We start from the raw sequence: 10,159 nt of genomic DNA, 5'->3' as shown, positions 1-10,159 counted from the left end.
CCGGCGACGTAAGGCTGAAGGAGCCTTCACCTCCCGGAAGCTTGAGCCGACGACGGCGAAGTTGAAGGAACTTCCGCCTCTCAGCGACTAAGACCGGCGGCGGCGGAGCTGTCGTAGCCTCCACCTCCCGGAAACAAGACTAAATCACTGCGATCTACTTCACCGTACTCTCAACTCCGACGACCGCGTCTTCCCTCCAGGAAACAGAGACTCCACTGTTGGAGGCTGACCAGAGCTCAGACAAGACGGATACCCGAGGAAGAAGTAAAGAGATCCAAGACCGATAGCTTACACGAAAAAACAAAGGATTCCGGCGACGGCACGCACGCTCACGCGCCGGCCGCTCGCCGGACCCGTGATCAACTTTCTCTCTCAACTTTCTCTCTCTAAAGATCTTTTGCCGAACTAGATTGAAAAATGTTTAAAAATTATGTAAAAAAAACAAAATAAAAGATTAATAAAGAAAATCCTATATTCTTCTTCTTTTTTTGCGTGCTTGTCGGTTTGCGTGTAAATCCCCTGTTTCACAACCTCTCTCTCTCTCTCTCTCTTTTTAATTCTTACCTCTGTTCTAATTTCAGCGAGCGGACACACATCACTTTCTCTCTTTCTTTTAGTCTTTACTTTTCTCACATAACCACTCTCTTTTCTTTCCATTAAATTCTCTTCAGAATCTTGAATAAAACTTTTGAGGATTCTTCAATTGGTACCACTCTGGGTTTCTTCTATGCATCACTCCCCACAACGTTTGTGTCTCCTGAAGAATTCTGATAATGCTCCAAACATTCAGTCTTTCTCCCTTCTCTGAGAGAATTCACGTCACTACTTTCTCGTGAAAAGTTTCCTCTTTTCCCCCAGAAACTTCAAACTCTGTAACTGGTTGGTGTTATTCTGTTTCCCTCAAAGAATCTTCAGATCTTTCTGAATCTTTCCTTATATCTGCTTCTTTAAAACTTCTTTTTCTTTCAAATTCTCAAGTCTCCACATGTCGTTTATCTTCCGCTACAAGCCACGACCATAGATTCTTCTTTGTCTGAAAAAATATAAAAAAAAACAAAAGGATTACAATTTACGTTTCTCTTAAGAAACAGACGGACTTTCCTAAGAAAAAGAAATAATATAAACTTAAAAGAGTAAAGAAGAAAGAAGTCTTGAGACTTTGGAGTTTTGTGGGTCATAATAAAATGGAGATGATGGAGGTACCTAACCACCGAGAGAGAAGCACCTCTGACAACATGAACAGACATTTAGACAGTAACGGTAAGTACGTTAGGTACACGTCTGAGCAAGTCGAGGCCCTGGAGCGTGTCTACTCCGAGTGTCCTAAACCAAGCTCGCTCCGGCGTCAGCAACTGATCCGTGAATGTTCCATCTTCGCCAACATCGAGCCTAAGCAGATCAAGGTCTGGTTTCAAAACCGGAGGTACACACACACACACACACTTTCGAAGATTCTTTCTCACAAAACTTAGAATCCGTGTTATATATCTAATCTTGGGATATTTTTGGTTTAACTGTTTTAGGTGTCGAGGTAAGCAGAGGAAAGAGGCGTCGAGGCTCCAGAGCGTGAACAGGAAGCTTTCGGCTATGAATAAACTGTTGATGGAGGAGAACGATAGACTCCAGAAGCAAGTTTCTCAGCTTGTCTGTGAGAATGGATATATGAAACAGCAGCTAACTACTGTTGTATGTTAACTTCTTTTTGTTTGAAAATGTCTTCTTCAAAGAATGGACCGTGACGTGTTAAGTTATTTGACTTGTGTTTGTGATTTTTAAGGTGAACGATGTAAGTTGTGACTCTGTGGTCACAACTCCTAAGCATTCTATTAGAGACGCTAATAGTCCTGCTGGGTAAAATTTGTTTTTTTTTTTTAATTTGTAGTGACTTTTCTTGGGGCTTAATCACTTGGTTTTTGTTTGTAGATTGATCTCGATAGCAGAGGAGACATTGGCAGAGTTCCTATCAAAGGCTACAGGAACTGCAGTTGATTGGGTTCAGATGCCTGGGATGAAGGTTATACTCTTCTCCTCTCATTACTTATGTGTTGGTTATAACATTGAAATCTGATTTTTGTTGTGTGTGTTAGCCTGGTCCGGATTCGGTTGGAATCTTTGCTATTTCGCAAAGATGCAGTGGAGTGGCAGCTCGAGCCTGTGGTCTTGTTAGTTTAGAGCCTGTCAAGGTAAATAAAGAGCCACTCTCTTCAATGCTATATAGACTATATCTTCAAGAAATCGTTAGGCGGTAATTAGATGCTTTATAGGTGATTGTTGATTAGTGGGGGCACGTATAACAATTTTTTGAATGCCCACGCTCATTTTTTTTTTTTTTTTAAATAGTTAGAGAAAAATTGTTTGTTTAGATCCAATTTTCTGTCTAGACGGATTCCCAGGCCGCGCCTAAACCGATTTTTAGAATACTTATGTTGCATTTTCAACAGGATTTTGCTCTTGCAGATTGCAGAGATCCTTAAAGATAGGCCATCTTGGTACCGTGACTGTAGGAGTCTCGAAGTTTTCACCATGTTCCCAGCAGGTAATGGCGGCACCATTGAGCTTGTGTATATGCAGGTGAATCTTTATTCTCTTAATGGTTTAGTTTTCTATCTCTTAACAAATTGAAGATGCATATAATAAATTTGAGAAATGACTTTTGGTCAGACTTATGCACCAACGACTCTAGCTCCTGCCCGCGATTTCTGGACCCTGAGATACACAACGAGCCTGGACAATGGCAGTTACGTGGTATGTGAGAGGTCACTTTCTGGTTCTGGAGCTGGTCCTAATGCTGCTTCAGCTTCTCAGTTCGTGAGAGCAGAAATGCTTTCTAGTGGGTATTTAATAAGACCTTGTGATGGTGGAGGTTCTATTATTAACATTGTTGATCACCTTAATCTTGAGGTAATTATTCACATTTTTTACGTCCTTAAATTTGTAAAAAAATAAAAAATTATAAATCTTGTTTTCTTGCATTGAAGGCTTGGAGTGTTCCTGATGTGCTTAGACCCCTATATGAGTCATCCAAAGTCGTTGCACAAAAGATGACCATCTCCGTGAGTGTATACATATATTATAAAGCAATCTTGAGATATGATGCATATCTAATGGTTTCATGTTTTAGGGATTGAGGTATATTAGACAATTAGCGCAGGAGTCTAATGGTGAACTAGTGTATGGATTAGGAAGGCAGCCTGCTGTTCTTAGAACCTTTAGCCAGAGATTAAGCAGGTAATAATCTAATTCCTCTTTGTTCTCTATTTGCTATTCTTGATTTTACTTCTTGATTTTCTTGGAGGGGTTTTAATGATGCGGTTAATGGGTTTGGTGACGACGGGTGGTCTACAATGCATTGTGATGGATCCGAAGACATCATCGTTGCTATTAACTTTACAAAGCATTTGAGTAATATTTCTAGCTCTCTTTCGTTTCTTGGAGGTGTTCTTTGTGGCAAGGCTTCAATGCTTCTCCAAGTAAGTTAGTTTATGTAGTTTTGATACTTTGTGTCTCCTTTCATTGGTTTGTAATGTGTGTTTCTCTTGTAGAATGTTCCTCCTGCGGTTTTGATCCAGTTTCTAAGAGAGCATCGTTCAGAATGGGCTGATTTTCATGTTGATGCATACTCTGCTGCAACGCTTAAAACGGGTGCCTTTGCTTATCCTGGAGTGAGGCCTACAAGGTTCACAGGGACCCAAATCATTATGCCTCTAGGGCATACTATAGAACACGAAGAAGTAAGGCTTTCAAAGTTGTAAGAAAAAACATTATATTTGTGTTCTCTAGTTAATGTATTTGGTGGTGTTGTGCTCAGACTCTTGAAGTTGTTAGATTAGAAGGTCACTCTCTTGCACAAGAAGATGCGTTTATGTCCCGGGATGTTCATCTTCTTCAGGTATGTCTTTTGGTTCTTGAAGTTTCTCCCAGTTTCATAGTTAAAAGTCAATGTTCAAAGGGATTATTGAGTAGGCGAGCGCCTAGACCGATTTTTTGAATGCTTGTTACCGATTTTAAAAAAATTCTTTCAAGAAAAAATGTTTTATTTAGGTCCCGATTGGCTGTCTCCCGCTTGGGCGCCATCTAGACCGATTTTTTAGAACACTGGTTAACATGACCTTAATTATGTATGGCAGATATGTTCTGGCATTGATGAGAATGCTGTTGGAGCTTGTTCAGAACTAATCTTTGCCCCTATTAATGAGATGTTCCCGGATGATGCTCCACTGGTTCCTTCTGGATTCCGAGTCATACCAATTGATGCCAAAACCGTACTTGTCTTTGCTCATCACTGATCACATAGCTTGTGTCTCAAGTCTAACATTATTTTCTTACTTATATAGGGAGATGGGCAGGACCTTATAACGTCTAACCACCGGACATTAGACTTAACTTCTAGCCTTGAAGTTGGTCCATCACCAGAGACTGCTTCTGGAAACTCTTCATCTAGCTGCTCAAGCTCGAGATGTATCCTCACTATCGCGTTTCAGTTCCCTTTTGAACCCAACTTGCAAGAAAATGTGGCTGGTATGGCTTGTCAGTACGTCAGGAGTGTGATCTCATCGGTTCAACGTGTTGCTATGGCCATCTCACCGTCTGGGATAAGCCCGAGTCTTGGCTCCAAGTTGTCACCGGGGTCTCCAGAAGCTGTAACTCTTTCCCAGTGGATATCCCAAAGCTACACGTGAGTTTTGTTTTCTTTCTTACAAACCTCGAGCTAACTAATGACCATGTCTTACGTCTAATGTTTGTTGTTCTAGTCACCACTTAGGTTCGAAGTTAGTGACGATTGACTCACTTGGAAGCAATGACTCGGTGTTGAAACTTATATGGGATCACCAAGATGCTATCTTGTGTTGCACGTTAAAGGTGAGAGTGTCCATAGGAGTGTTAAATCATTTAACCGGATCGGTTTAATATAGTCTTGGTTATGTTTGCAGCCTCAACCAGTGTTTATGTTCGCGAACCAAGCTGGTTTAGACATGCTAGAGACAACGCTTGTAGCCTTACAAGACATTACACTCGAGAAGATCTTTGATGAATCTGGTCGAAAGGCTCTCTGCTCCGATTTCGCCAAGCTCATGCAACAGGTAAGAAAATAAAACTATCTGGTCAGAAGATATTGTCTGAGACTAATTTGTCTTTGTCTTTACAGGGATTTGCATGCTTGCCTTCAGGAATCTGTTTGTCTACGATGGGGAGACATGTCACTTACGAACAAGCTGTTGCTTGGAAAGTGTTTGCTGCATCCCAAAACGACAACAATAATAGTTTGCATTGTCTTGCTTTCTCCTTTGTAAACTGGTCGTTTGTGTAATAATCTCATCTCTTGTGAGTGTATTGAAAAGGCTAATCAAATTTACATTTAGACAACTTTTTTTTTTGGTTGTTTGTGTGTATGTTTTGATCGAAATTTCATTGTGTTATACATATTTTTAAACCTTAAACCATATAGTAAAAAAACAAAGAATCATCCGTTAAAACAGAACTATCTTCAGAACTTCATGCACCTAGCTGGTAAACCTGTTTGATGATTAACAGCAACAATCTCAGAGACATTGTTGCAACGAAGAACATCTTGACCAAGCTTAGCTCCTGCGGCTTTAAGACCTTTAAGAGAAACCGGGACGTTAAAGAGGTTAAGTGATGGAAGCTTCGAAGCCGGAGGGAGTTTCAGATTCGGTAAGAAGTTTCTAAAATCATCCATAAGCAAAGGAACTTCGAAATCAGTTTTGTCGTGTTTCACCACGTTGTCTTTAGCTGCAATGTGAGCTCCTGGTTCCATGTGGTTGGTCGAGAAGCTTTGCTGGTTAGGGAAGTTTGGGTAAAGACTAACGTAACCTCTAAGGTACATCATGTCGATCAAGAACTTCTTCCAAGAAGCTTGCCAACCGTTGGTTCTTGATTTAGGTATCTGAACCGGGTTTTCTTTAGCGTTTTCGGTGAATCTCATGTTCATGTAGACGTAGAACTCTCTCCACTGCTTTGGGAAGAACACAGCCCCCCAGCTGCAAGGTAACTGGTGAAGGTAAGGTGTGTGTGGATGGATCTGTTTAAAGAACTCTGTTGGGTTCCATTTGGGTCTCTCTTTAACTACCTCGACGATCTTTGGTGTGTAAAGAGAGATGGAGGAGAGCTCAGGGAAAGATACTTGAGGGTCGTAGTGGTAAGCGAGGAGAGAGTATTTGATCCAGAGGTAGTAGTAAGGAGAGACTTCGATGTCGTCTTCAAGTAAGAGACCAAAGTCATCATCAGAAGCTGGATACCAACTCTCGCTCACGGCGCGGATTAAGCCTCCTTGGATGATTCTTCTTCTTAAGGTTTTGGGACCATGAGGCCAATCGAATGTGGTCACTACTTTTATTGTCTCTTCATCCACTTTGCTATCCATGTTGAAGCTGAGAGGTATCTCGTCGCCTAGGTAGTATGCATTGCTTAAAGACTTAAGCAGTCTTAATAGTGACTGAGCTCGGTTTTGTGTGATGATGTTCACTGAGACTCTCATCTTATTCCAGTCTGCAACCATGTCAATCTCAGGTTAGCCAAATTACAAGATATGGGATCTCCACAGATCCATTAAAGACAGATTAAAATTATAAAGAAAATCTGCTACAATGGATCGTCTAAAATACAGAAGCAAATGTGATACAATACAAATATGCTGCAACTAATAGATTTTGATTGGAAAACTCGTTTTGTGGTTTTGACCAGATTTTTTTTTTTTTTTTTACAGTTTTGGTGAAAAATTTGATTTGTTTTGCATTTTTGGGGAAAAACCGTTCTGTTAGAACACTCTATTTTCTGATTTTGGTGATAATCTCAATTTTGTGATTTTGGCAAAATTTTATTTTGTGGTTTCAGTGAAAAATCTTTTGTGTGGTTTAAGGAAGAAACTTGTTTTATGGTTTTGGCTAAAAGCTTTTATGTGTGGTTTTGGCAAAAAAAATTATGATTTTGACAGAAAAACAAAGTTTTGCGAAAATTAATACCCTATAAAACTTTTATTTTCCTCAAATTTGATTTAAGTCAATATTCCATTTTTTAGATTACTGGACAGACCATGTCTACTTAGCCCAACCCTACTAATGCCCAACACCAAGAGCTAAACTAAGAGGGTAAAGATTCTTACTTGGCAATGCTGTTGATCTCAAATCGGCCATCCATAGAACCTTGGAGATAGAAGCTCTCGGGAGAAGAACCAATGCAGTACCATTAACGTTTGTCTCAGTAGCCATTTTCAAAGCTTTCTTGACATTAGGATCAGCATCAGCTACCGTGATCACCACGCTAGGGTTATGGATCTTGATAATCCCTTTCATGCTTGAATACACAGCTTGCAACACTGGTACCTCTGAGTTTGACACACCCAATATAGCTCCAACTTCCAAATCAAAAATCTTGAACCTCCTCTCATTGCAAACCACCTTAGGCCAGTTCAAAGCCGAGGCAGCATCCTCGCACGGACAGAATTTCCCACCGGACACCACGATATAAGCCTTTTTACCAACAGTTGTTCTGAACTTTTCAAGCAATGGACCAAGTGCTTTGACTTCATCGATGGAATGCGCGTAGAACAGTGCGTCGATCTTTTGAGGATACATTGCAGCCCATTGTGTTATGTAACCAGTTGAAAGCGCTTTCCACCATTGGTTGTCTCTCACTTCGACGATGTTTTTGAATATCACTGTGGTCTCAGAGACATAAGCGAGCCTGTGTTCACTATCTCCCCATGTCTCCTTGTCATTTGGATCCACAGGAAGAACAAAAGAAGCTGCATTTCTGTACTTCTGAAGCTGATAGCTGCAAGAACACACAAAAAAGAAAACCCTAATCATTACTTGAGAAACAAGTTTCCTTTTAAAACTTTAACAGAACAATACACGTGAATATGTAGCTCTCGCGAAGAACATCATCCCATGGACAAGAGTCAAGGTCTGCGGATTTGAACCGGACCAGGAAATTAAAATTTCGGTTTAGTTTAGAGTTCGATTCAATTCTACAATTTCATTTAAAATTTTCAGTTATTGCTTTGGTTAGTTTTTTTTTAAAGATAAAAATTTAAACCAAACCGTACTAGTTTTAACAAATTTCAAACCGAATTAACTAAATTAATCCAGAGTTCAACCTAAACATAACAAAAAATTTAAACCGAATTAACCAAGTTATTAATCAATTTAAATCGAATATAACGGAAACCAAAAACTTGAGTTAAATTCGGAAATATTTTCACAAACTGAACTAATCAAATACCAAACCGAATTTGTTTTCGGTTTAACTCGCCACAGGTTTAGACGAACCGAACTAATTGAAAAGCACCCTAACCGAACTACCAAACGAACCGAACCGGCATGCCCTGTGAGACAAACTAACCTCAGGTGAAGATCTTCGCCGGTAGCGAATGTGAAAGGTTTCTCGATGAACAACGCTTTAACAAGCTCAGCCGATAAGAACCACGAGCTCGATAAAAAATCAACCTGGAGGATCCGATCTAGAGTGATGTCATACGCCGGATCAGGCAAGTAAAGCCCCGCCTCCTTCGATCGAAACTTCCTATAGCTCGGAAACGTGAAATCCTTCTGCCGGAACGGAAGAATCCTCCCGATGCTTCCGAGAACAGAGTTCTCGTACTTCTCCGTCCCCGCGACGTGCGCGAGCATCTGAAGCATCTTCTTCCCGGGAATCATATCGTCGTCGAGGATGTAGACAAGATCTGCTTCCGTTTGCAATGCGATCTGGAACCTTCCGTAGTATTTGAAGTCGTAGTTGGAGCTGATGAAGCTGATCCGAGAGTCGTTGTAGCTTCCGGCGATTCGCCGGAGAGAAGCTTCGTTGGGGCTCCCGAAGGCCAAGACCCAGACATGGTGAAACGGCAGCGTTTGGTGGAGGAGGGAATCGAGCTGAGCGCAAAGCGTTTTTCTTTTGAAATGGTTTAGTATAACCGTTACTTTGGGCTTGTTCGGCCCGTTTAAGGCCCATTTGGACTTCATCTTCATCAGCTCGTCTAGACTCTCGGAACCGAGGTTCTTCTTCTGGAACTCCAAAACGTCGTCGTATAGCTCCCTTTTCATCTTGATCATCTTCTCGTCGTTTGATTTCTTCTGCGAGAAATCTATCTTCTCGTACTCGCAGACCTCAGCCGGTGATAACATCGCCGGAATGTTATTCTCCGAGTCTTGGAAATGGCTGACGACGTGAGGGGTGACAATGTAGCTACGCATGTTATGGGCCCATTTAGTGGCCCAAGTGAAGTCCGGTTTGGTCCGTAAGTCAATGGAAGGACTCATGTAGTAAAGAAGCACGGTGGCGTAGACGGCAAATGCGAACTGAAGAAACGTAAGCGCCGTCACGAAGTTGAGTTTCCGGCCAGGTTTTGGTTTACTGGCGGAGTATTCTCCGAAAATGCTCTCTATATAGTCCCCGCCGCTTCTCACCGCCGGTGGCCGGATGAAACCCATTTTCTCAGAATCCAAAACCTTATTATTATGAAGAAAACAAGAGAGACATATAAGAACGTAGAGGCTGGTGTGTTTTCTCTTTTCTCTGTGAGCTTTTTATAGCAATGTATGATATAGTATGAACTAGAAACAAACACAATATGTATAAAGTGAGATTTGTGGGTGAAGAAGCATTAGATAAGGAGGAGATCACATGGGACAAACGTTTACTACATAAGGAGGATATCACATGGGACAAACGTGGATTTTGAATAAAGTGTTAATAAAAAATTAACGGTTTTATTTTATTGGTTGAATGTATTAAAAACAATTAGCGATACCGTTAGATTTTGCAACGTATTCATCAATTGTTACATTTTATTTTAGAAAATAGTATTGTGGAAGGAATAATTGGGAGGGGAAAGCCGGGTTCATTGGCGTATAAAAGGGATACATTTGCATTTAACACTTCCATATGCTATGTACTAGGTGTGAAAACAAAATAAAATTTAATGCATTCTATTTATTGGTACTATACTTCAAAGATTTGTGCAGCTTAATCGAGAAGGAGATAGTAAAGTATATTACCTTTGTGTACATGATCGATCGTATTGTGGGAATCAAACCTTTTCTTCTTCAACAATCGATCCACAAGATATCTTATATTATATTACAGATTCTCCTTGAATAATACAAAGCTGAAGTGAAAAGAGAACAAGAATCGAAAGAAAGAA

The 10,159-nt window shown here is 40.6% G+C and overlaps 2 protein-coding genes across 2 annotated transcripts; one reads left to right on the top strand and one right to left on the bottom strand.

Moving 5' to 3' along the window:
• The first annotated feature begins 594 nt into the window (after window positions 1-594).
• Window positions 595-5,454, top strand: LOC106318831 (homeobox-leucine zipper protein REVOLUTA). Its single transcript, XM_013756973.1, has 17 exons — window positions 595-1,423; window positions 1,524-1,686; window positions 1,778-1,851; window positions 1,924-2,014; window positions 2,088-2,183; window positions 2,458-2,571; window positions 2,662-2,901; window positions 2,979-3,053; window positions 3,122-3,228; window positions 3,296-3,470; window positions 3,543-3,731; window positions 3,809-3,889; window positions 4,128-4,262; window positions 4,335-4,675; window positions 4,752-4,860; window positions 4,932-5,081; window positions 5,147-5,454. The coding sequence occupies exons 1-17, from the start codon at window positions 1,185-1,187 to the stop codon at window positions 5,306-5,308; spliced, it is 2,541 nt and encodes an 846-aa protein (XP_013612427.1). The 5' UTR covers window positions 595-1,184; the 3' UTR covers window positions 5,309-5,454.
• On the bottom strand, window positions 5,426-10,159 carry LOC106318821. Its single transcript, XM_013756963.1, has 4 exons — window positions 10,014-10,159; window positions 8,362-9,464; window positions 7,121-7,791; window positions 5,426-6,507 (listed from the first exon to the last, which is right to left on the bottom strand). Exons 1-4 carry the CDS (start codon window positions 10,023-10,025, stop codon window positions 5,486-5,488), a joined length of 2,808 nt encoding a protein of 935 aa, XP_013612417.1. The 5' UTR covers window positions 10,026-10,159; the 3' UTR covers window positions 5,426-5,485.

Source organism: Brassica oleracea, chromosome C2 (genome assembly GCF_000695525.1).
Source record: "Brassica oleracea var. oleracea cultivar TO1000 chromosome C2, BOL, whole genome shotgun sequence".
Taxonomy (NCBI): domain Eukaryota; kingdom Viridiplantae; phylum Streptophyta; class Magnoliopsida; order Brassicales; family Brassicaceae; genus Brassica; species Brassica oleracea.
Note: the sequence above shows the minus strand (reverse complement) of the source record. Positions and strands in the feature narration are given on the sequence as shown.

Bases quoted from the DNA above. Each gene is read 5' to 3' on its own strand.
- LOC106318831 (XM_013756973.1), top strand. From the start codon at position 1,185: ATGGAGATGATGGAGGTACCTAACCACCGAGAGAGAAGCACCTCTGAC. The intron at 1,687-1,777 runs GTATGTTAACTT...GTGATTTTTAAG, and splicing joins AACAGCAGCTAACTACTGTT to GTGAACGATGTAAGTTGTGA. The intron at 3,471-3,542 runs GTAAGTTAGTTT...TTTCTCTTGTAG, and splicing joins AGGCTTCAATGCTTCTCCAA to AATGTTCCTCCTGCGGTTTT.
- LOC106318821 (XM_013756963.1), bottom strand. The intron at 7,792-8,361 runs GTTAGTTTGTCT...GTGTTCTTGCAG, and splicing joins GGCGAAGATCTTCACCTGAG to CTATCAGCTTCAGAAGTACA. The intron at 6,508-7,120 runs GTAAGAATCTTT...ACATGGTTGCAG, and splicing joins GAGATCAACAGCATTGCCAA to ACTGGAATAAGATGAGAGTC.